The sequence below is a fragment of the Microchirus variegatus genome (assembly GCF_963457635.1).
Source record: "Microchirus variegatus genome assembly, chromosome: 23".
Taxonomy (NCBI): Eukaryota; Metazoa; Chordata; class Actinopteri; order Pleuronectiformes; family Soleidae; genus Microchirus; species Microchirus variegatus.
In genome coordinates this window covers 16,873,538-16,900,635 of record NC_139824.1, presented here as the reverse complement: position 1 = coordinate 16,900,635, position 27,098 = coordinate 16,873,538, and the positions used below count along the sequence as shown (strand labels likewise).

The following is a 27,098-nucleotide window of genomic DNA, read 5'->3' as shown; positions in this document are numbered from 1 at the left end:
CCCACAGCCAAATGCATTTCTTTTGCAGACATTTTTGTTAAGTACAGTCATCTTCTGATTATTACGCTTCTGTTAATACGAATTCTTAATATTATTAAATACTATGTACTTTTCCTTGTTTTTACCGAGTTATTCCACTTGCGATGTTTACATTTTCCCCCTGTGATCAACACGTACTCTACATACATATTAACCAGGAATTAACTGATGTCAATCAGGAACATCAGCCCCACAGCTCCACACAAGTGGCCACATGACATTTAAAAAAAAAAAATATATATATAATTAATCCTTGTTATGAGCAAAATGAAAGGAAATTTCAAATGAACTGATAGTAATCTCTTCATGTTTGTATGTTCAGCTGTGTCTATGTTTAAGGGCTTTTGTGCTTCCAGTGCTAAGAAGAGATATAAGCTCATTGGTCAAACTGCATATTAGTTTTATCAGGCACTTTGCTTCAAGTGATTTAAAAAAAGGGAAAAACAAAAACAGTGACGATCTTTGTCCCAGAAAACGGCGCAAATCACTTGAGCCGGGGTCATTTTCTGGGAGCAAAAGGCATTTCACTGTGAATTTAAGCTCTATTGCTATCGGACACAGGACTTCATTCCCTAAATATAGATATCTATATATATATCTATAAATATCTCAGAATAAAAGACTGTGTGTTAAATATCTTTGTGTCAGAAGCTCGACTCGGGCACCGTCCTTTTGCGTCCCAGCGACGTAGTGCTGTACCGAGTCCTCTGCAGCGTGCCGTACGACGGCTTGTCGGCCGTCAGGCTCCGCGACGCCGCCGCCGTCGCCGCTGTCGCCGCCGTCACGCCGTTGCGATGCAGAGACGCCGTCCTGTGCATGCTCGGCTCCGCCTTGGTCGGGATGTTGGAGGAGCTCTGCGAGCGTTTGATGTCGCTTGAGGCCGCGCGCCCGGCCTTCCCGTTCGTCAACTCGTAACCCAGGTGGCCCGTGTATCTAGGCGCGTCCGCACCGCCTCTGCCGCCCGCCGCTCCGTTGGACAGCGACAGCCTCGACGACGTCCTCCTGCCTCGCTCCTCCTCGTCCTCGTCTCCTCTTCCCGGATCGCCGTCCCTGGACTTCCTCGAGTCCCTGTCCTTTTTCAGAAAGTTCCCTTTTAAGAAAGAGAGCAGTCCTTCGTGGCTCTTGGGCACGGGGTCCCCTCTCTTGGTTTTGGCGTTGGCTTCATTAGCGGTGACGTGTTCCCTGTCGGGCCTGTCTCCTCTTTGTCTCCGCAGAGTCCCGTCATTGAGACTCGGCGTGCTGTAACTGGGCTGAACTCTGTTTGTGTCAGAATCCTGGGAAGCATGAGAAGAGCTCTGCTTTTTGGATTCCTTCCTCCTGGTGAGGGTGTTGCTGCTGGAGCTGCCGCTGATATTGGAGGCGCCATCGTCTCTTTTCTGGCCTCCCCTGCTGCGTCTCAGGCTGGACGTCTTGTCCGGCGGTCTCCTCTGCCCTTCAGGGACCTGCGGAGACTCTGACAGCAGCTCGCCTCTCGTTTTAACAGACTGGACGGCGCCCGCGGCGTTGCCTTCGGCGGCTTCCTTTGTGCCTCGCGGCTCGCTCATCAGCGCGACTATCGGCTCCTTTGTGCACCGAGGCCGCCGGCCGGATTCCAAGTACTGCACCAGCTCCACGGGGGCCGGGTCCTGAACCGGTTGCGACGCCGGGTCAGCTTTGCGTCTGTCCTTGGAACCGAAGGACCAGCGCAGGGGAAGGAGTTTGCTCAGCGCTTCTTTGGTCTTGCTGGGCGCCCTCATGCTCGCGCTTCGTCCCTGAAGACCCCGGACAAAGTGGCTGCGCTCAAAAGCCCCTGAAAAAATATGGATTGGAAAAAAGTTTAAAACACAGAATCAATCTAAGAGGTTCAGTGTGTAACATTTAGGAAAATACGGCCAATAAGTGTGTTTAAACGACCTTTACTGAGGCTACCGTGTTTCTACAGAAGCCTAAAAAGGACAAACTGCAAAGTTAAATATGCAAAGAAAATCCTTTCAGGTTAATGAAGGCCAACTTATTTCCCTGACGCACTTGGGGAAAGCAGGAGTTCTCCATTTAACACAAGACCATGACACAGAATTAATCGTACAAGTTCAGTGTATAACATTTAGGAGAGTAGAAATGGAAAATAGAGCCAATAACTATGTTTAAAGGACCTTTACTGAGGCCACCATGTTTCTACAGAAGCCTGAAAGGACAAACTGCAAAGTTAAATATGCAAAGAACATCCTTTCAGGTTAATGAAGGCCAACTTATTTCCCTGAAGCACTTGGGGAAAGCAGGAGTTCTCCATTTAACACAAGACCATGACACAGAATTAATCGTACAAGTTCAGTGCATAACATTTAGGAGAGTAGAAATGGAAAATAGAGCCAATAACTATGTTTAAAGGACCTTTACTGAGGCCACCATGTTTCTACAGAAGCCTAAAAAGGACAAACTGCAAAGTTAAATATGCAAAGAACATCCTTTCAGGTTAATGAAGGCCAACTTATTTCCCTGAAGCACTTGGGGAAAGCAGGAGTTCTCCATTTAACACAAGACCATGACACAGAATTAATCGTACAAGTTCAGTGCATAACATTTAGGAGAGTAGAAATGGAAAATAGAGCCAATAACTATGTTTAAAGGACCTTTACTGAGGCCACCATGTTTCTACAGAAGCCTAAAAAGGACAAACTGCAAAGTTAAATATGCAAAGAACATCCTTTCAGGTTAATGAAGGCCAACTTATTTCCCTGAAGCACTTGGGGAAAGCAGGAGTTCTCCATTTAACACAAGACCATGACACAGAATTAATCGTACAAGTTCAGTGTATAACATTTAGGAGAGTAGAAATGGAAAATAGAGCCAATAACTATGTTTAAAGGACCTTTACTGAGGCCACCATGTTTCTACAGAAGCCTGAAAGGACAAACTGCAAAGTTAAATATGCAAAGAACATCCTTTCAGGTTAATGAAGGCCAACTTATTTCCCTGAAGCACTTGGGGAAAGCAGGAGTTCTCCATTTAACACAAGACCATGAGACAGAATTAATCGTACAAGTTCAGTGCATAACATTTAGGAGAGTAGAAATGGAAAATAGAGATAATAACTATGTTTAAAGGACCTTTACTGAGGCCACCGTGTTTCTACAGAAGCCTGAAAGGACAAATCAGCTAGAGCACATTGTTTACGACGCAAATTAACATCCTTTCTGGTAAACGAAGGCCACCATATTTCCCTGAAGCACTTGGGGATAGGAGGATCTCTCAGTTAACGATTACTCTCACCATGAGCTGTCACTCATTCTTACACACTGGACCTATGGACTATGTAAACAGTGAAACTACCAAAAGAAATAACAAACTTTCTTCTTTCGTCTGGAAAAAAAAGTTTGTTTCTACCTTTTTCCAGTTTTTTAGTAATCGGCATAAGAAAATAGGCTAATATTTTTTGCTCTAGTGAAACCTCAAACATCTGAACAGTGTTTTCCTTCTATAAAACAACACATACAACACTTATAAAGGGCTTTTGATGGCAAAACAATCATTTATTTACAAGATTCGTCAGTTGCGCTGGCCCTTGGTGACGCACGACGCAAGAAATCCGGCGTCTCAACGCATCGCCCCGGTTTTGGAGACCGCAACGGCTCCGTAACTCCCTCCCTTTCATGATCTCCCTCGTCACCGCTCACATTCGCCCCAACTTCCGCGACACATGCTCTGTTCGAGCGTGAGCTGCCTGAGCTTTTTCCCCTCTTCTCTTTCGCCATTTCTCCCTCCTCAGTCCTCGTCTCTGGTCTCCTTCTCGTGATCTATACCGATCGACCATTCACAAAGAGCAGAGCTGTCACCTACATGGTGGTCAATTTCGGCATTACACTTAGTTAACGGGTTTTGATATTAAAGCGGACCTAGACCGGAAGTACAAATTAACGCTGTTTTTTAGTGTGTATCTGCGTCATTACCTTGTTTACGAAGCCCTGAAGGTTCTAAACAAACAGTTCAGCCACTGCTGAGAACGCTGTGTTTTATTGTAATCTCGGGCTCAGCGAGATCTCTGAAAAAACCTGGTCCGGTTACGTAAACACTGGTTCTCCTGAACAGCAGATCCTCCTGCTCCGGGCACTAGTCCGGGCACATCCGGTTGCGTACATTGAACCGCAGAAGAAGAATAACGTCCGTTGTGGAGGTGTTTCACGAGCGACAGTGTCTTCTGACTCTGGGTCTGACTCCGGGTCAAAGGTCGTCAAAGGGACTGCGGCGGGGAGTCGTGAAGAAGCTTTTTTTAAACACTGTTAAAACAATGTTTTGATAATGAGGAGCAGTGCATCCACCGTTCCAGAGGGGGGAGCTGCGCTTCTGAGAGCGGGTGTGCTGATTATACTGGCCAATAACAACACACTTTGTCTTCTGGGTGAGAGAGTTGAGTCTGAAATATCGCAGCTGGGGAACACCGTCAGAAAAGAGGATTTCTATCGGCTCGTTTACAGCAACTAGGAGGTTTTTGACCATAAAAACAAGTTAATGTATGTAAGTAGACCTCCATAACTAACATATATGTGCAACAGGACCACTCTAGGTCCGATTTAAGGGATATTAAGTGTTTATAGACGTCAAGGGCAGCGAAAGAGTTAAAATAAACCATTAAGAGTAATTACGGCAAAACCCGGATGTGCTCCCTCACCCTTTTCCTCCGTCGAACCCTCGTCGCGGAAAACGGGAGATTCTGGAGAGTTGGGGATGGAAGACGGACAGGTGATGGACGACCGAGACACCAGACTTCCTCTTTTACTGTCCACAGAGAGCCGGATGAGCCAGTGGTCTGACATTGATGAACTGGTGGAGCCTGTGAGACACGCACACAGAGAAAACACACAAGTGTCAAATCGCAAATTGGGAGATCGGTCTGACGGCGAAACCGAATCAATTATTTTCACCCACAAGCACACAAACGAGACGGCTCCTCCGCTTCTACCACCACCAGATAGCAAAGGAGCAAACAGGAGCATACTGCATTCAATCTTTTCCACACACCACAACATATTCAAAGTCCGATGATGTCAGCGGTGCATGTTAACAGAACCACAAAACAATGGACAGTATATTATTATTCTCTCTCTACCCACACAGCAGCAGCAGCAGCAGCAGCAGCGACATAATTGGGGAGATGAGAGGGAAAAAAATGTTATTCAGCTTCTTCAAAAATCGAGAAAATTACCCAATTAGGTCCACACAGACGCTCGACAAAGCTAAAGCTAAACAAAACAAAAAATGGTAATGTCCCATTTAACACACGTGGTGTTTTCATTCCTTAAATGAGACATTTGTTATTTTGGAGGCAAATTATGAGAAGCCAAGTCATGGAGAGGAAAGTGAAACGAGCGCCTCGCGTCTCTTTGACGTTGCTCGACGTTACTCTTGCCCAAGGACACATCAACATTAAACCCCCTAACATTTGTTTTCGGAAAGGACCTCCCGATCCGCAGCTTCTCCAAACTGACTCGGTGTTTGTTGACTGACAGAATAGACACCGGCTGCTTCTCGCTTGTCATATTTTCAGGCTCGAGTGCATTTGAAAGTAGGGTTTAATAAGGTCAGGGCGCTTTACAAGCATCGGCAGAGAGGCTGCTGCAGGTAAACACATCGTTCATAACACGCAGGAACACAATTCAGCCAAAACAGAGGAACGGGAACTTTGAGAAAGCTGTTAAAATCCATGTACATTGTCAGGTGTTTGGATTATTGCTCTGTAGAGGGAAAGGAGACGATAAAGGCTGACGATACTGTAACGATAAGAGGCGTTCTGACATTTCCCAGTATCCACACTGATGTGATGTTATCCTCAGAGCAGTAGCATGGGAAAAATGTCTTTATACTAGTGCTGGGAACGAGGTTAAACGCACGTTAATGCATTTCCATGACGACTGACCGGAAAAAAGTGACGTCATGTTTACATGCCGCGACTCCGGAGTTCGCTCCGTTAGCTGCATTAGCTACATTTAGCGCCGTTAGCCCGCCTACAGTGGAACTCGAGTGGTCTGTTTCTGTTTATGGAACGAAAAGAGCAGCGCTAACAAATAACCAGCGTACACGTGTACTGCGTATGTGTGCGTCTATTTTTAAAGTTTAGCGTTACTTTAGAGACTCATTTAAACGTAAACATGGCGCCACACGCGTCTTTTTCCGGTCAGTCGTCATGGAAACGCATCATGCATTAACGCGCCTATCAATACTTTATTTCATTTGCACACAACTGCGAAAAACGGCTCCGAGATAACCTGAGCTGCAGTAGCATATTATTATATATTTAAATGTCATCAATGTTTGACGCCTACACTTAGAACTTGATCCTGGTCTCGCTCTCTTCCCCCCATTTTTTCCTTTCACACCAACCTGTCTAGGCAGATGGCCGCACATGCTTGAGTCTGGCTCTGTCAGGGAGTGTTTTTTTTTGTTGTTGTTGGCTTTCTCTGCTCTCTATAATACTGTAAAGGTGCTACAATAGTGTGACACCTGTTCCTCCTCTCCTCACTAACTCTGCACCCAACCCACTCACTCTTTTCTACGTAAAAAACCTACGACCTGCCTTTACTCAGGCACTCTCTTCCTCACACAGCAACTGCACGACGGGTACGCTCCAAGTGCCCTGCAGCGCGAGCGATGGACGTAGGTCATGAGCGATGCATTTGCAGAAACTGATAATTAAAGCATTCTCGTCGCTCCAGAGATTTAAAAGGAGGACGAAGCGAAATGTCTCACAAATCTAATTCCACAGGTTGGCAAGTAACAGAAGAAACACATAATGTTGTTGAATGAATCCATTCCTGGTTGTGTTAAGAGCAGTGTGTGCAACTTCAGGTGTTAAAAACACCTCAAGCTTTAAAACAAGGAACGGTGGATATGTTAAATAACCCTCAAGTGTGCATTGACAGTGTAAACTCTAAAGACCCCGTGTGCAACGCCGTGACCAGAGCGTGCATACTGTGGAGATCCCGCGTAAGGAGGACCTGCACGAACCGAGAACACTTCAACAAAGACGGCTGCAGCGGCGACAGCCCCTTGGAGATGAAGCTCTCTGCAGATAATGAGCCAGTGCTTTGGCGGAGAGACGTGCGGTGCACCAAAGACATACTACTTTTTGACTTTAGACTTTCCCTTTTCACTCCACCCTGTGTTGTGTGTTTTATTGCTGTATTTGCATCCCTTTTCTTTTTTCTTTTAGTCTTTAAAGGTGAAGTAAGGAGTTTATAGTGACATCTAGAGGAGAGGCTGAAATTTACAACAAAGAACTGCTCCTCCGCTCACCCCCCTCCCTTCCCTGAGCGCTACGGTGTCCTCAGCCGGTCAAATGTCGTCCTCGTCGTCTTTCTCCGTGTCAGCAGATGAGGTTCGTGAGGCGAGGGAGAGGGCGAGCTACCGCGGCCATAGCAGTGGAGGCGGGACTTCCGCTACAAGTAAAGCGACGCTTGATTTGTTTTCTCGCGTTTGTCCTTACAGGCTCCGGTAGAAACATGGCGTCTCGCTGCTAACAGTGGCTATGCAACCGCGGCCTGCGACCATGTTATTTTACATGACTTTTTGAAACACTACGAAAATTAAACAAAAACTATTATACAGCGACTAGACAATGCAGGAGCACATAATATGTATAAAAAAGTGGATTTTGGGTTATATAAACCCATAAATACTACACAGTGTCCCTTTAAGTTTCATGTAATTATTAATATTACACAATATTATACAAATGAAGAAAACATTAATGAATTCTGCGTTTGTTAATTGTCATGCTTTTGCCTGAAGCTACGTAGCATCGTAGCGAGTACAGCCGTCGAGTTTCTAACAAGTGTGTGTGTGTGTGTTTGTGTTTGTGTTTGTGTGACAAGAGAACATTTTGTCAAAGGAAGTGGAACGAGCTCAGGGACACGAAATACAAAGGAAAGGAGGAAGGAGAATGAGCAAAAGATGTTTACCGTCACATGGAGTGCACTGTATTGTAATGGGAAAATAAAAGACTAAATATTACTGCCTGGAAATGTATGACGTGTTGTTATGGATGAATAGTATGTGCCAAAAGGAAAAATGTTCATCATTTCATCACTAGATTTGCTAGTTCTGCCATCTCAGCCCAGTGTGGGAGAGCAGTGTCCTGCTGCTGCTGACACACACACAAACACACACACAGGTGTGTACTTGACAATATTTAAGTACACACCTGTGTGTGTGTGTGTGTGTGTGACACTTCCAGGTCGCACATGGCAGCAGGCAGTGGACTGGAAAATAGACTTGTAGGCACCGCGTGGTGAGCACACACAGAAGAAGATGGACCTTGAGGAGAGTTAGTAAAGTGGAAAAACGTTGGAAAACAAAAAAATGACCAGAGAGATCTGGACAAAACACACTCATTCTAGGTCAGGGTATCTTTTAGGTGACACTCTGTGTGTGGCAGCAGCAGCATACCTCTGATGGAACTACTGGCCGACCACGGAGGAATGACGTTGCGTCTCTGGTAAAAAAGGATGTAGGCTCCTCTGGTGCACACTTCCTCCTCCGGCACGAGGTCGACGCTGCTGTCGTCGTAACTGTACCACTGGCCGTCCACTGAGTTTCTGCAGTAAGCTGCATTTAAAAAAACAACAACAACAACAAACATAAGCAAACGAGAAAACAATCGGTGAAACTCCTCTAACGTCACAAAGGCGGAACCAGTGTTTGACTGATTTCTCTGCCTCAGTCCTGTGTGTTATTGGCTCAGCGATACAGCCCATTTTCATATAAAAACACACGATTATAGCATTTCATCTTTACATAATCATGAGGTTTCCTTGTTTTAGTTGTTCGTTTGCAGAATTCAGGGATATGTACACTACCGTTCAAAAGTTTGTGCTCACCTATACCTTTTTGTTGGGGTTTCCATTAAAAGTCAGACTTTTATTCACCAAAAGAGTTGCAAAATGAATAGAAAACAGAGTCAAGACATTGACAAGATTAGAAATAATGGAAACGGGCCTCTGTACACCTACTGTATGTACATATTCCATTAAAAACCAGACGTTTTGCAGCTAGAATAGTGCATTTCTAATTCATTTAATGTTGTATTCATTGAAAAATATACACTATTATTATATAACAGTAGTGTATATAAATAACTGGGCCTGAAATGAGCAAGACAGTGGTAGATAGAAATGTTCTTTTCCTAAGAGCCACCTGTGTAAGAGTTTTGGCGATGGAATAACACATTTTTCTTTGTGCCGTTATTCAAACCATGATTTTTTTTTTCTGAGAGAAAACAGGAACCTATATAAATGTAGACGATGTTGTTCCCCATGTTTCTTACGGTCACGCACCACCACACTCTCATATTTGCACCACTCCACCAAGTTATAACGAAGCCAGAAAGTTATCCGTGTGTCTATGGCTCTCGCTTTAATGTCATGAAAGACTCGAGGACGTGATGCAACCATGCGTCCGCTGTCTCGTTGCGTGTCCCCGACAACCGTCCACCCGTGAAACCGCCGCCACAGTCTTGCCTCAGCTGTTTGCAAAGTTTCTCATCCTAATATTAAAGTCACCTGATCACACCTACGCAGCACTGGCAACAAAAAAAAAACAGGCAGGTGAAGCTTCATTTTGAAGTGTAACCCATTAAAAATATTCAGTTTCTGCGGCGGTGATATACGGCAGAATTACATACATAATTAATACATTATTAATAAGTATTCAGTATTTCACAGCTGGCAGCTTAACTTATTCATCTTATTAAATTAAATTAACAAATCATACATTAGTGTGGCTTACTCCAGCCTCCTCAAAGGAAACCCTTAGATACCCTTAAATATGCTAATAAGCGTACCTTAAATGTGCTGAATGGTACAATCGTGCAACAACAGGCTCCTTCTTGGCAAACATAAAACATTATTAATTCATTAATAAATGATGATTTGGTGACACTTTTTACGACAGAGCTCCTGATAGCAAATTTAAGTGGACTCATTAGCAAGATAAACGAGCAGTTGCGCTGCGACTTCTCCGTAACTTGTCCATTTAAGTTGATTTATTTAGTGTTATCAATCAAATAAATACACACATTATACATATATATGTATAAAGTATAATGTACAAGTGGGAGTGTTCTCAGCTACTTGCCTTTAGCACCATTTTCAAGAATTGATTAGGGAAAAATGATGCCTTAAGGTCATTGAATGATAAATAGAGGACAGAATGTTGCATTTGGATAATGAATGGAAAGTTAGAGGCATTTTTAATTGATCCTTATTGCACTTTAAGGCTGAGAGTAGTGCAGTAGGCAAAAGAAAATGTCCATTCATCTGATTTAAACAGCGTCTGAACATCTCAGAGTTTCATCTGTCACTGTACAGACCAGTGAGATTCTGCATTATTGACAGGTTAGAACTGACGTGTTAGATATTTTCTGATTTGTTTTTAAATATCCTCTCTTTAATGCAACCGTTATAACCAGATGTTATAATGTTAGAGATATTTTGAAGACTACCACTGGCAAGACTTCAAAACTACTTTTTTTTCCAAAGGAAAACAGTGAGTAGGAAGTAAACAGAAAATATAACGAATGATATGCAGAAAACACACGGTTCCCTACCGGTATAATGTCCTCCGTGCATTCCTCCGTGGTGGTTGCACACAGCGTAAAGGTCGTACTGATAGTCGAGCGGCAGCGTCATGTCGACAGGTTGGTGGCGCTGTCCCGACGGCTGCTTCCAGGACGGCGCCCAGGCTCCCAGGTTCAGGTTCTTCATGCTCTGAGTCCTCTTCACCATGTGGGGGGCCATGTCCAGGCCAGTGAGGGGGAAACGCACCAGGGTGGACAGCTTGTTCCTGCGCTCGCCAACCTGTGTCAACAATGTTTTTATCCATATACTATATATATATATATGTATATATATATACATATATATATACATATATATATATATATATGACATATTTACCAGTCTCCATTTGAAAATTTGGTTTTCACCAGACTTGTAATATAATGCTAAATATTACAACTACTATGAAAGGTGTCAGTTTTACATAATCATGATATATGATATATATATATACATATACATATATATATATATATGTATATACATATACATACATATATCTACATATATATATACATATATACATACAAATATATATATATATATATAAATACATAGACATATATGTACATATATACATAGACATATATATACATATACATAGACGTATATATACATATACATATACATATATATATAAACATATACATATACATATATATATAAACATATACATATACATATATATATATATATATATATAAACATATACATATACATATAAACATATACATATATAACATGTATATAGACACAGCGCATTTCATACACATGGGAAACTCGGTGTGCTTTACATAAAAGTAAAATAACAAAAAACTACAGTTTCTATATTTAAAATAGAAACTCTAGTGTGCCCTCTGTGTGTGTGTGTGTGTGTGTGTGTGTGTGTGTGTGTGTGTGTGTGTGTGTGTGTGTGTGTGTGTGTGTGTGTGTGTGTGTGTGTGTGTGTGTGTGTGTGTGTGTGTGTGTGTGTGTGTGTCTGTGTAAAGCATAGGTTGCTGACACAATAGTCTGCAAGTTTGCAAGTCAGCTGACGGCTGGGCTTTTGACACACGGGGCCAGAATGAGCACCTGCAGTGAGAGGCTGAGCGGCTGCTTAATTTGGATTCACACTATAATTCTTCTTTGAGTTTTTTTATGTCATAATTGCACTGAAGACACCTGTGCACATGGTAGCTATTGCTGAATGTTGGTAAGTCTGTGAAGTGTTGGTTCCGCAGAACACGGTTGCGTACCGTACAACGGCATCTGATCGGATTTATAATTGAAAACTACTGGTGCAGCAGCTAATACAAAAGGTGACACAGGTGCAACGCAGCCGTCCTACCTGTCGGAAACGCTTCAGATGGAGGATGAGTATGTCGGGCAGGGTCCACAGGCTCATCTTCACCATGCCCTGCTGGAGCTGCTTACAGTGAGGACACTTCCAGGCGTCGTCTGGGGCCAGCTGCAAAGACAGCGAGTTACATAAGTACATGGTGTTGTGTTTACGGACCGAGAGTTGTTTCTGTAGTGGAAGCAGCTATAAATCATCCATCCAGCTTATTTGATAGCAGTAAATCTAACCTGTTTATGTTTGGACGGTGGCAGGAAGCCCTGATTCTGCCTTCAAAGCTGAATCACCAGATCATCTTTATTACACACATAATGGACTTTACTCACTCTGAGATCCAGATAAATGTTTTCTTTTTGAAATTGCCTTTCACTGCGAAATGGAAAGTTGAGGCCTGACCTGGTAATAGACACTATTTGCTGCTATGTTTACAGGCAGCAGCAGCAGCAGCTTTGACACCGTTTCCTCATCTGCCTGTGCAGTCATTCAATGAGTCAAGTTTGTTTTAAAACTGTGGCATCACTGAAGCTGGAGGTGGACTGACTACAACGATAGAAAATTCCATCACAGTCTGTTGACGAGCAACATTATCTTCTTGTTTTATGACTCAGAAAATATAATTGTTAATGGGGGAGGGGAATGGATGAATGTTCAATTTGTAAATGTGCACATTCATTTACAGCTCCAACTTTTTAATTGCCCATCAGCGTGCGCAACAATACATTAATTAACTAGCTTATTCTGCTTGTTTGCTTCAACAAAGCATTGCTCCAAACTCCCAGCCCACCCTGAACACTGAGAAACTGTCTAGACGAGATAACTCTAACGCATAAAGTGGTTACACAGTGAATCACTTCTTTTCTTCATTAAGTGAGAGACGTGGCAAAGTCTGAGTCTCACGCGGTTTGAAACACCTCGTACGAGACTTCTTTCCCTGTGTCGTTTTGTTGTTTTTGTCATGATAAACCTCTCTATGACCTTAAAGCTGCTTATAAGGACAACTCTACAGTCCCTTTTCCACCTATGTTCCCAGTTCTCACCTCGGTACGGCACGGTTTAGGTCGGTTTTTCCAAGACAAAAAAGTACCTACAGCGGAGTCATTGCTGCACAGGTGCATGAAACTGCCGTGCTTTCGTTTGGACTAGTGCTGTTAACGGCGTCAACGTTAACGCGCGTTATCGCATGACGCCGTGACTGGAAAAAGACGCGCGTGACGTCATGTTTACGCGACTCCCGATTGTTTAAATGAGTCTGTAAAGTAACGCTAATCTTTAAAAACAGAGGCACACATACGCAGTAACACAGGTACGCTGGTTATTTGTAGCGCTGATCTTTTACTTTAACAAACAGACCTCTCCAGTTCCACTGTAGGCTAACGCTAACGGTGCTAAACGATCTAATGCAGCTAACGAAGCTAACTGGTAAACGGTGCCTGGACTCCAGTGTCGCGGCACGTAAACATGGCGTCAAAGGCGACTTTTTCCGGTCAGTCGTCATGGAAACTCGTTAGCGTGCGTTAACCTAGTGCCCATCACTAGTTTTTACACACAAACGAGTGACTAGTGACTTGTAAAGCAGTTGTTTTCAGAGTAACTGAATCATTAGAATCAGTTCATTTAAAATATTTGTTCAGTACTTCCTCCATTGAGTCACTGGACCGAAATACAGCGGCAGGGTTTGTGATGCTAGCAGTGCTCTCGCTAAACACACCAGACTCCTCTGTTAAATATTGAGATTTTAGACATTTCTCTGGTAATTGTTGGAGATTAACCCCACGTTTTTTGGGGGGATTGTTAAGTCTCTTCCTGTGACGGCACTCTGACCAATCATCAGTCAATCTCAAAACCTCATTTCTGGCATGTACAGCCTTGGAACAGATGAACTGTGGCGAGTATGAACATTAGTAGTATGTATTAACAGTATTAACAGTATGAGCTTAAGGACAGCAAGTTATAAAGTTATGATTTCAGCACAAAGGTTAAGTCTGAGTCTATTCATTAGATCGTCTTTGATAAATTCAACAGAAAGTCAGTTTATATTTTCACTGTATGTACAGTTAGCATTTGTTGTTTAGGCTTTTGACAACAACACAAGGTCGTTCACATAAAGAAACCTCACTTGCTTTCCTGCCTTCGACACATCTGCATCCCTACGTTACCCATGATGCAACCCAAGTTTCTGTGCGTTATGTCACCTTCAGCATCAAGCACGAGGTGAGGAGGACGCTACACTGGCTCTGATGAGATTATGTCTGTCTTATCTGGTCCACATCCTCACACGGATTACATGTCACAGTGACTCAAAGACTTTCTGCAGCCAGTCAACGTTTTCTTTGAAGCCAGGCAACCTTTGAATCATTATTTTCAACGGCACTTTGCTTTGAAAGAAGTAAAACTTCAAGATAAACAGATTTGTGGTTTGAGCAGGGGGGGAGGAAATAAAGACTTAAAATTGGTAAAAAAACACTCAGGGACGCAGGGTGTGCTCGGCCTATCGCGGAGGATAAAGCGGCAGAAGGTCGACGGATGGATGGATCTCTGCGAACGCTCTGTGGCCTTCAGAATGAGATTGGCTCTTCGTTAACGCCGCGTGGGCTTCAGACTCAGACTCACCTGCTCTTCTTTGGTATACAGCTGAAAGCACTCGTCTAAAGTGCAGCTGTGCTGCTGCAGGTGCTGCTGCTGCTGGTTCCTCACGCTCTCCGCGTCCTTCACCACCTCCTCCTGGATGCTGCCAAACAGACTGCACACACACACACACACAACTTAGTTTGTTAATTCACTTGCAGAATTATTTGGTGTCGGTTTGAGGTAGTTTAGTCTGTACAGTCGGTGCGTACCATTCTTTCGTCTTGTGGTCCCACTCGATGACGATCTTGACATGCAGAGGTCCACCAGTGCCACAGAACTTCAACGCTCTGCAACGGATGAAAAGCAAGATTAGCAGATTAATCTACTGTGCATACACTGTTTTAAGACATCTAATCTACATGTGAAACCGCAGATTATAACATCCAGACGACTCCTCAGCTCACCCATGCCGATGGCAGCCTCCTTACTTTAAATCTATATCAAAACAAACCATTTTAAAGCGAGAGTACACTTTAAAAGGTGGCATATTCAAATTCTGGCAACAAACCACCCTTAAAGCTCACATAGAGTGGTCCTGTTGCACATATATGTTAGTTATGGAGGTCTACTTACATACATGAACTTGTTTTTATGCTCAAAAACCTCCTAGTTGCTGTAAACGAGCCGATAGAAATCCTCTTTTCTGACGGTGTTTCCCAGGCGCGAGATTTGAGACTCAACTCTCACACCCAGAAGACAGAGTCTTGTGATTGGCCAGTACCGGGAAGTGACATATTCAGCACACCCGCTCTCAGAAGCGCAGCTCCACCCTCTGGAACGGTGGATGCACTGCTCCTCATTATCAAAACATTGTTTTAACAGTGTTTAAAAATAGCTTCTTCACGACTCCCCACCGCAGTCCCTTTGACGACCTTTGACCCGGAGTCAGACCCAGAGTCAGAAGACACTGTCGCTCGTGAAACACCTCCACAACGGACGTTATTCTTCTTCTGTGGTTCAATGTAAGCAACCGGATGTGCCCGGACAAGTGCCCGGAGCAGGAAGATCTGCTGTTCAGGAGAACCGCTGTTTACGTAACCGGACCAGGTTTTTTCAGAGATCTCGCTGAGCCCGAGATTACAATAAAACACAGCGTTCTCAGCAGTGGCTGAACTGTTTGTTTAGAACCTTCAGGGCTTCGTAAACAAGGTAATGACGCAGATACACACTAAAAAACAGCGTTAATTGGAACTTCCGGTCTAGGTCCGCTTTAGGACATCTAATCTACATATGAGACTGCAGCCTCCTTTCTTTAAATCTATATCAAATCAAACCATTTTAAAGAGAGAGAGAACACTTTAAAAGGTGGCATATTCAATTTCTGGCAACAAACCACCCTTAATGTTGGACCCTGGACCTTTAAAGCTGCTTTAAAATCATCTTTTTTTTGTAGACACAGCCCTAGTGATGGCAGCAGCAAAACAGAGAAAAGAGGATTACGCTGACAGCAGCTCTAAAAAGGGAGGCTGAATGTTTTCATGCTGTCATGCAAAAAACGCAACAACCTGTTGAAATATTTGCACTCCCTGGTTTTAACTCTTTGTTCCACTTTCACTAACCCTGACATTTCATATCTGTATTGCAGACCGTACCTTTAATTATTTCATCTCGGGATGAAGTATTAAACTGCACCAAACCGCACCGATAGACGGCCAAGGGTACATCAAACAAATCCCTGAATTCTAAATCCAGCAACTCCGGGAATCTCTACAAAGCAATCACGATGTGCGAATACATTACCACTGGACGTCAGGAGGTTAAAAGCTTAATATGGAAATATTCCACCGCTTCATCCTCCACATGAGGGTCACTGGTGCAAATCTCAGCTGACATAGTGCACGAGGCCGCCAGGCCGCAAAGAGACAAACAAGCATCCACGCTCCCACTCACACCTACACGTCTAATATGGGAACATTAACGAGACGGATTATATAAAAGCAGCGTATAATCGAATCCGATCATTAATTTAATCAGTAGATATGTTAATACGACGAGAATTCTCTCTCTCATCTTCCTTCCACCACTAACTGCAGAAATAATTGCCTCAGGAAAACATGTAAGACTCTCTCCCCAGTGATGTCCGAGTCAATACGAGCCTCATGGACACATTAAAGGCACAATAATTCAAGTAGTGAAGCTCTGGTGCTGTCTGACACTGTGTGTGTGTGTGTGTGTGTGTGTGTGTGCGTGTGATCCCGATGTCGGGATCAGTGGTCGTCATGGAGACCAAAAAACCTGGTCCTAATGCGGCAGAATCTATTTTGTGTGACATATTAATACATTTTAAAAAAGAGTTTGTCGATTAAGTTTACATTAAACTAAAGTCCCAGAGCAATATAACAAATATTGAATTCTCATTTATTTTCAGGCATTTGTGCCTTTAGTGTGGACAGCCATAGAAAAAAAAAAACTTTCTTTATATGCTTCAACAAGTCCGTTTCATTAATTCAAAGAATGGTTTACGCTCCATAAAGACATTTCTATAGCAGAACAATGTTTAATTGGTCAGACGCCTGCTCGGTAAAACACTTTAAGTGACTCAAGACTGTACTGTAAAGCAACTTTATATACAAAATTAACATAAAAGTAAACACAATGTAAGATGTTAGAAATAAAACTAAGCCCAAACCACAGTGTTTTGGTTTATATAAGCCATTTTTTCCATTGTTCACACTTTGTTTGAATCATTAATTCATGAAAACATCTCCTAAAAACATTTGTCAAACCCATGAGACCATATTATATTCTTTCTCCTTTATTCAGCCTCTTATTCTAACACTCTCGTCAACCCTCTTTGACGTGAACTAGAATATTCTAGTGCTTTTTTTGTGGCACAGACCCAAAAAAACAGAAGTTAAACAGGCTTTAACATTTGGCATTCATCCCGTTATGAGTTGATGAACCATGAAAAATAATCTTGGAGACATTATTCGAAGGTTGAAATCCTACATTGGTGTGATATAACTCAGGCTTTCTTTATTCCAGGCAGTTGCTTTTTATACTTAAAATAAAACAAGAACCATGAACCTCGGTCTCAATGAAACCTCGTCTTCACGGTGAGATATTCGACAGCCACAAACGACCAAATGATGACCTTCTCATTTCAGGCATTCGGTCGCCCAATAATGGTTTTCTGGTAATTACATATGGTGGTGGAGCCATACAAATACATGTGAAATCAAAAACAATAATAAAGAAAGTATATATATGTATTATTTTGTATTTGTCTTGTGTACAAACAACAGTTTCTCAGTGGGGACTCTCATAGACATAATCCCTAAACCCTAAACCTTAAACGTTTTAACCCTAAAGTGTAAATAAACCCCTAAACACCATCTTTTTCAGGTGAAAACCAAACGTGTAGGGTCTGATACGATACCAAAATTACAAACTAGTATCTCAATACAGTCTAGAGCTGAAACGATTAATTGATGAATCGATTATTAATCGATTACTAAATTAATCGACAACTATTTTGATCATCGATAATCGGTTTGAAGCTTTTTTTCGTGATTAAAACAAGACTTCTGATTGTTTTAGCTTCTTAAATGTGAATATTTTCTTGGTTTCTTTGCGCCACATAAACAAATAAATCATTAAAACTGAATCATTTTGGTTTGTGGACAAAAACAAGACTTCCGAGAACATCATAATTTCCAGGTTTGACGAACACTGATCAACGTTTTTTAACGATTCATCAAGTAATCGAGAAAATAATCGACAGATTAATCGATTGGGAAAATAATCGTTAGTTGCAGCTCTAATACAGTCATTTTCGAGCATTTATGAACCATGAAGCTCTTAACAACACATTAGTGCCGTGTCATAATCCAAATATTGTTCAAGAAATCCCCAAAAATGACACAAAAAAATGACTTTTTATCTATCCCACATCCGATTCAGCGATTTTCGGACTCCCATCCCTGGAATCCAGTAATATTTATGGATCCAGGTCTAAATCTTGACAGTGTAAAATAAAGGCTGCAACAAAAAGTCTTGCTTTATACTTTACACTATATACACGTACGTGGATGTCACCTCCTCGCTCCTGTGTGAGCGCCTGACCTTTTACTGCAGCTCAGTGAGAACACCAGCAGAGATTTGCGCGAAGCTTCTTCCACCTGACAATCTTCACCACACAGGAAATAAAGGCCTCGTCTTCACACCCCGTGAGGGCTGTCATCACACTGTGCCCACTGTAATCTTCTTAAGACTCTATGGCTACTGAAAGGAAGTGTATACCTTTGTGTGTCTTGCATTAAAAGCCTGAACACTAACACATCTATAGCACACAGGCAGCAGATTTCATCTGGATGTTTAGCGGCAGTCTTTCATTATGTGGCCGTGACATGTTCAGCAACATGTTTGATGCATTTATTGTTATTTTCTTTACGTTTTTAATCGATTAACTCTTCGTGCTCACACGACACGGATCTGTGCATAATACACAACTCCTTATATGGTCACGTATTCATATATTATGATTAATTTCGCATTTTTAGCAATAATTGTGCATAAGTCACAAAATTACACAGTTTTTTCCTTTTCTTTTTGTGCATAAAAACAAGCGAAGTGAACTAGAGCTGCAACTAACGATTATTTTGGTAATCGATTAATCTTTCGATTATTTTCTCGATTAATCGATGAATCGCTTAGTTCAAACCTGGAAATGATGATGAGCTCGAATGTCTTGTTTTGTCCACAAACCAAAATGATTCAGAATGATTTCTTTGTCATGTGGAGCAAAGAATCAAAGAAAATATTCACATTTAAGAAGCTAAAACAACCAGAAAAAAGCTTCAAAGCGATTATCGATGATCGGAATAGTTGACGATTAATTTAGCAATCGATTAATAATCGATTCATCGATTAATCGTTTCAGCTCTAAAGTGAACTTTGAACTGTGGCGGAGTTCCAAATTTCACAAATTCAATATTAAAGGGAAAATGAAATCATGAATTGTGTGTGGAACTTTTGTAGAGTCATTAAAATATTCAACAATAAGTCAAACAAGTACGACGTTGCTGTTGATGTCGTACGATAGAAAAGTCCAAATCTATAACTGTCGCGCTGATACAAGAGGTTTCTGAATAAATCATTCTCGTACATCCACACGTTTTCACTTTTACAAACTAAAATATTAAAATATGTTCAAAATGTGAGTAGTTTTTGCTAGTTGGTGAAAATGAAAAGGATATAAGACACTACATTTCTTATAGCCTCTGTATATATTGTTAATTTTAACACAGTAATGGATCATCTACATCAGCAGTTCTCAAAGTTTTGATACCTGAGGGCCAATTTAGGAACCCAACATTGGACTGAGGGCCGCCAAAGAAAAAAAAAAAAAAAAAATTAAAGAAATCCCATTTATAATAACTATGGCGTCCAAATTTTGATACTATACTACGTTGTCCAAAATGTGACAATTTTTTTGGTCCAAAATTTGACAAAAACGTTGTACAATACTGTGCCGTCCCAATTTGACAATAAAAAAAAAAAAAAAATTGTTTTTTTCAAACAAAAAAAAATTTGGGAATTTTTTGGGAAAAAAGTTTTTGGATCAAAATTTGACAAAAATGTTGTACAATACTATGTCGTCCCAAATTTGAAAAACATTTTCAAAGAAAAATTTGGTCCAAAATTTGACAAAAATGACATATGCCGTCCCAAATTTGAAAAAAAATTTGGGTCCAAAATTTGGGTCCAAAATTTGACAAAAACGTCATACTAAACTATGTCGTCCAAAATGTGAATTTTTTTTGGGAAAAAATTTAAATGCCAAAATTTGACAAAAACGTCACACTATACTGTGTCACTATGTCATCCAAAATTTGATGACATAGTAAATACAGTTGTACAGTTTACACTTATTGGTCTGTATCCAGTCATGTCCAATAAACATTTAACAAGCTTAGTCGCTCCTGGATTAAAACTATCAACTGTAATTCATTGCAGGGCCGCCAGAAATGTTTCTGCGGGCCGCCATTAGCCCGCGGGCCGCACTTTGAGATCCAATGATCTAAATCATTACATACAATATCAGGGTGTTTAGCATGCACAGTATATGTGTCTTTTATACATTTGTGCTTGTGTGTGTGTGTGTGTGTGTGTGTGTGTGTGTGTGTGTGTGTGTGTGTGTGCGTGTGTGTGTGTGTGCGCGTGTCCCACCTGTCGACTGCAGAGTGGTGCAGTGGTTTGTTGTCCTGCGGCGACAGGTAGCTGTACGCCGCCGATCCTCCCACCACTCTCACCTTAAACAGCACGCCAGCACTCTGCAGACAGAGGGAGAGAGAGGAATAAATATAAGATAAAAAAGAAAGAAAGAAAGACAGAGAGCTTTATATTCATAAGACAAAATAAAAGAGTGCTATTCAAAAACATTCAATGGAAGCTTTTTTTTTTTTTTTAAATAAAACTACAAACAGCCACAGGTGTTCGTGGAGAGGCACAACGAAATACTGACATCAACAAACGGAGCTGCTGCAGGATGAAATAAATAATATCACCCAAGTCTTTAAGGGGATGCAGGTATATTTCAAACAATACTATAATGTGCAGCATTAAAGGTTGAAAGTGTTGTTTTTCAATATCCTCGGAATGAGCTTTTACAGTAGCCCACAAAGGACAAACTAAACATCTATCTATCTATATCTTTTTGAGTTTTGCTGCATAGGCGTTCACTACACACGAGGACAAAGAAGGGTGAAGTGACGGACATTCAACTGCAATTAGACAATAAGTGGTTAAGATATAAGATATACTAAAATAATACTAATAATAAACTTTTAAATACAACAATAAAACACAACACAGGGTGGAATGAAACATCTAACAGTCAAAACTCTGTTTTAACTTCGGGAAAGCGTCAGGGTGGAATGAAATAGGAAAAAGGCTCGAGAGTCAAGAGGTTAAAAACCCTGTTATAGCTTTAAAATAAAGTAAAAATGCAAATAAAAAGACAACACAGGGTGGAATAAAAAGGAAATCCTGCAGTTTCTCTGAAGTCTTAATAACCTGAGTGCTTCGAGTGCATATTTGTACATATTTTCTGTGAGATCCTAGGTTTACACACATACTAAATAAACCCTAAAAACCTGGTTAGAGTGCCACCTGGTGGAGAGAAGAGTGCATGTACAGTATGATGAGATGGAATAGTATGGAAAACATGGCATGACATCTTAAAATTGCACAATATTTCAACTATTTTGCCAGAGAACAACATGCATAACTCAGGTTCTAATGTATATCTTTTAGATTATATTATACTTAATTGATCCCACACTGGGGAAATTAAAGTGTTGCAGCAGCAAAAATAAAAAAAGAATAAAAATAGAATACGATGAAATATAAGTTTTCTGAGGACTGGTTTGTATTCTGACAGAAGTGGTGGCAGTGGAACTTCTCTAACTTAGGGTTACCCCTAGCTTTAGAAGAGCAAGTTGCCCTAAAAACCTTCTAAAATGTCAAAAATATGAATTGAAAACAAATCACAAGACTTTGAATTGACTGCACGGATATGAAAGTGATTCAGAATTAAAGTTTCAGGACGTCCTGCTGGATCTATCGCTTGTTTACATGTGCCACCTCCTCCACATTTAGAGGGAGAACGGATTACAAGATGCTTCACAACTCCTCGGCTACCTCAGCAGCTGCTGTTGCAGAGCAGAAAGTGAGCAGGAACAGTAGCTGAGCACAAATAATAAGAAATAAACTAAAGTTGTTTACCAGGAGCCCGTAGAGCAGCAGGTTAAAAAGTTACAGCCAGGCTTTTTGGAGCAGAGTTTCCAGAGCAAGCACACGTTCAGCCGGCCTTATCTATCATAGGAGTTAATGAAGAGGAGCCGGCACGACACGCTACTACGCTAATGAGAAATTTACAAAAAACTGAGCTTAAATTGCTGAGTCCATGTAAATAAATTGAAATAGGTGAGAAAAAAAAATGACCTGATAATTCACAGCCTGGATCTTGACGAGAAATGAAGGACTATAGAATGTAAGCAGTAAAGGAAAGGAGCATCACCTAAGACAACACACGCAGAAATTTTTTTTTATAGATAAAGTGCGATTAAGAAGTTTGCCGATACTTTTTTGCATAATGTTATGTTTGGGAATGAAGTAGAAAAAGACAAAAAAGACGAGCAGCACTCAGAATAATAATTACATTCATAAGATTGTTCATAACATTGTTTCCTTTCTTTAATATTTTCCTTTTAACAGGACATTATTATTTTTTTCATCCTATGAATTGATGGGTGTAATTTGCCAAACAAACCTCCAGGTGTCACTGCAACCTTTCGTAATGAAGACAAACTGAGGAGCAGACACAGAAACTAAAGTTCTCACTCACTTGAACTAAAATAAACAAATACTGTAGGTGTCTATGTCACAATGTCACAATCACTATGTCTTTACAGCTAAAAACATCTGCACAATCGACGAACGAAGGATTGTTTTTATTCAGACCTAAAGGAAGAGGAGGGCGACGGGCAGGTCACTGAGTTCGTTTCCCACTACTTTTTTTTTTGTAGAGCAGAAAACTTCTCGAAGATAAGTCCACCTCGTATATTACCTGTCACCATGGAGTCGTTGCCTATAGCAACCCAAACACCAGCCACGATGACGGTTATGTGTACACTACCGGTCAAAAGTTTTAGAACACCCCAACTTTTCCCATTTTTTATTGAAATTCAAGCCATTCAAGTCCAATGAATAGCTTGAAATGGTAAGTAGTGAACTGTTAGTGGTTAAAAAAAAGGGTAAGGTTACCCAAAAACTAAATGAAGAAAGACAAAGGTGTCAGTGAGTAGAGTTTCCTTCAATCAGAAACTGGGAGAAACTCTGATAGGCGGCTCTAGTAGTTCACTACTTACCTTTGTACCATTTCAAGCTATTCATTGGACTTGAATGGCTTGAATTTCAATAAATAATTGAAAAATTTGACCGGTAGTGTATGTGTTAACTGTATATGTGCTGTTATTGTATGTCACTAACAAACAATTCAGGCTAACAGGATGGCTATTATACTACTAATAATAATAATACATCTATTTCCTACCTCTTTATCCACCGCGTGAAGCTAATAATAATAATAAAGCCACAGTTTTTCCTGAAAATTAATGATTTTATTCCCTTCTTAAAACTATCCGTTGTCTGTGGTGCCCTCAGATGATATTGATTTAAAAACATTAAATAAATCCACAGTGTTGCAGCTGCCTTCACAGGGGTTGAACACTTGTGTCCTCAGTTGTACTTTGCCTTCATCTAAATTCATTTGTTATAACACTCGACTGAGAGAACTCACCGACGTGAGCATTGTGCTCTTAAAAAAAGAAACACGCACCAACACCCAGAAGAGGAAAAGGACACAGAATGAAGAATGAATTTGGTTCAAGCATGAATTATTTCTGCAGCTTTTAACAAGAAAACACACGATTCACAATTTGAGGATTGAAGCAACAAATGGCAAAGAAAGAAAGAAAGAGACACAAAGAGATAATTGTCGCCTGAACGACAAAGAATTATTCACCCGACAACATGCTAAACAGGAATTTTATTTTATAGTCTCTGCAGTGCAATGAGCTCTAATTAAAAATCAAAACAAGCATCTGATGGACTGCTTATTGGTAGTTTTAAGCCGTCGTCGTTAGTTTTAAAAACTCGTGTGACAACTGAGAACAGATTTAACGACCAAACAGATTAAAGTAATAATAATTTAAACACAATACCAGTGGACAGACTGACAGACTGACAGACTGTGTGCAGGGGTATTTACCTGAGCCTGAGATCCATTCAGCATGAGATAATAGAGCTTGCTGAGGATGCTCTGCTGCAGCTGCTCCCAGGAGACGTTCCTGTCTTCGTGCATGAGGAACGGAGGTCCAAACCTGACAGAAGAAGAAGAAGAGAGGACAGTGAGGAGGAGGGTAAAAAGGCTATTTTCAAAATCACAAGAATAGATGGTTTGTTTGGTGTGAATAACAGAGCAAAAACGCCCGCACGACAGAGCCGAAAAGAGTTTAGCGACGTCCTCGTGCAGAGAGCAGGTGTCTGACGTGTCGAGGTCTCACGTGAGTCACGTTACAGTGAGACTGGGTCAGGAGGCAAATAAAAGCCCAGAGAGAGAGAAGCCGAGTCTGCGTTTCCTGGGTTCACTCGAGGCTCTTACTCCTGCACAGCAGTTGTTACAGCAGGCCGCTGTGTGTGGGAGGTTAACGGGGAAGAAGCAGATTGTGTTTGTCTAGACCAGGGGTCTGCAACCTGTGGCTCTAGAGCCTCATGTGGCTCGGTAGTGGCTCCTTCTCGCTTTGAAGAAAAAAGGTCTGCGTGACCTACGCAGAGCACTTTACGCAGAAGTATAAATTGGGCTTTAGATCCATGTACTTAGGCCAGGCAGATTTTCTCAGACATAAACTACATACAATTGTACATAAAATTTCATCTCAAAGTCATTTTTCTACACTTTAGAGGTTTGGTATCAACGTACGACAAACTTTAGTGCTTTAAGTATAGTATATATGTGTAAAAACAACAACTTTACATTTTAAGGATCAAATCAGGTTTTTTTGCGGCTCCAGAATAATTTAATTTGGGTGGAGAGGGGACAAAAATGGCTCTTTTCATTCTAAAGGTTGCAGACCCCTGGTCTAGACAGTCAAGTACATCATCTTCGTTGTCGTCGTTGTAGTTCAACGATTACTTCTATGAGAACGGCTGAAAATGGAAGATTCTATTATTCATGAATGTGTGTGTAAGTGCCTGAGAGAGAGAGACAGTGCACAAAACACACAATGCATTCGAGTGAAGGTGCATCAAACTCGAACGATAACGCAATAAAACATCCCTGAAACATTATATCCTGGTTCTGTGACTGCGAGAGTGAATATTTATAGATTGAAAAAGAATTCCTCTCTCCTCGGTTTCCTCAGAGTGCCTGAGCTCTGACTCAGTGATGCCGTCTCACCTCCATGCAAAAACAAACAGAAAGAGAAAGAGAAAGAGAGGCCAACGCTGTGTGTTTGTGTACAGTGTGACGTTAAAATGTTGAAAATACAAGCGGTTTTTACACCAGAGTGTTTCTAATATTCCTGTGCAAACAGCAATGGTTGGGTGCTGTGGTCCCCACTAAGGTGGAAATACCTGCTGTCTGTCTGTGTGTGTTGGTAAGGTGGTGAGTGACACATATTTTCCTGTCAGAGGAGCTATTTTTATCGCTTTATTCCGACTTTAAAAGCACTAACAACGATGCTGAAGACCCTTTAATCCCTAAATAAGTCTTCATGGACTGTCTACTCTGTCAGATGAATATTTCAATTGTTAAAAACACACATTATTTAATCACAGGTTCAGTAAGATAATGATTTTTGTCGACAGCGATGAACTGCTCTGCTGCAGGTCCATCATTCACAGCACGAAGGGAGTGAATATACAGTCATTTAGGCTAAACTAAGTAAACAACAAGTTATTATAAAGAATCCATTCAGAACACCCACTCTCATGGATTATCCTACCACATACAACTTTTAATCTGTGCTTAATCTGAATATGTAATTCCTCTTGTTAGAAAAAAAACAAAAAATGTAGAAAAATCCTGTTCAAAAACAAACCTGCAAACTCTCTGTAATAATGTGGTAAACATTGCTTTATTCAAACTGACATCAACCCTGTTTTACCAATGATCCATGGTTGTGTAGTGTAATGATCACTATTATATGCAGACTCCTTGTGAATTTGCATATAAAAGCGTGAATCCTTGTGTGGTTTGTAATTAAAGCAGTTTAAAGTATATAGAGACAGCGTTGCATGATGAAAAAGGCAAAAACTATTAATAATAAATAACATTTAGTTCATCTCAGGGCTATAAAGACAACAGCAGAGCAGTAGATGCTGTTTCAACACGCTGTAAAACACACACACTCGTAAAAATGAATGGACGTTAACCGTCTCTGCAACACTAACAGATGAATAAAACCACTGTGTGATATATTTATTTATTATTCAGTCAAATAAAAGGTGAATGAATTTGGCGCTCACCTGACAGCTTGTTGTCCGGAGCCTGCCGTGTTACAGATGAGGAGGAGGATCTTGGAGGAGGAGCCGCCCTGGTTCAGGTATTCAGAGGAGAGCGTGCCGGACGGAGGTAACCTTTGACCTCTGTCAGCTCCTGCCGAGGAGGAGGAGGAGGAGTAAGGGGAGGAGGGGAGGCTGTGGTGATACCCTGAGCAGAGCAGAGAGATAAAAAAGGGCCAACATCGTCATCGGTTAAAGAGTTCAACGAGTTAAATGCGGTTTTTATGAAGAGGAGTTTTCACAAGAATTTGCAATATTCAGTCAATATCTATAGTGAATATATATCTATAATGAAGATAACACTTGTGAGATTCCACCAGAGGTGTACGTTTCACTGTAGATGCCACTGTGTCAGAGTAAATGTACATGGAACACAGCGTAACTGAAGGATTTTTTTCTCTCGCCTAAAATAATATTGCATTTTAAAGCAAATATCACCT

The 27,098-nt window shown here is 41.2% G+C and overlaps 1 protein-coding gene across 1 annotated transcript in view; it reads right to left on the bottom strand.

The window, feature by feature from the left end:
- Nucleotides 1-683: 683 nt before the first annotated feature.
- usp43a (ubiquitin specific peptidase 43a) overlaps nucleotides 684-27,098 on the bottom strand; it is a gene marked incomplete at both ends in the record, with an annotated part of 66,933 nt that continues 40,518 nt past the window's right edge. The window contains 10 exons of the mRNA XM_083909227.1: nucleotides 684-1,828; nucleotides 4,685-4,846; nucleotides 8,458-8,616; nucleotides 10,616-10,865; nucleotides 11,953-12,072; nucleotides 14,572-14,701; nucleotides 14,799-14,876; nucleotides 20,761-20,864; nucleotides 24,365-24,476; nucleotides 26,623-26,806. Coding sequence (XP_083765353.1) covers nucleotides 684-1,828; nucleotides 4,685-4,846; nucleotides 8,458-8,616; nucleotides 10,616-10,865; nucleotides 11,953-12,072; nucleotides 14,572-14,701; nucleotides 14,799-14,876; nucleotides 20,761-20,864; nucleotides 24,365-24,476; nucleotides 26,623-26,806 — 2,444 coding nt within the window. The remainder of the gene's footprint in view (nucleotides 1,829-4,684; nucleotides 4,847-8,457; nucleotides 8,617-10,615; nucleotides 10,866-11,952; nucleotides 12,073-14,571; nucleotides 14,702-14,798; nucleotides 14,877-20,760; nucleotides 20,865-24,364; nucleotides 24,477-26,622; nucleotides 26,807-27,098) is intronic.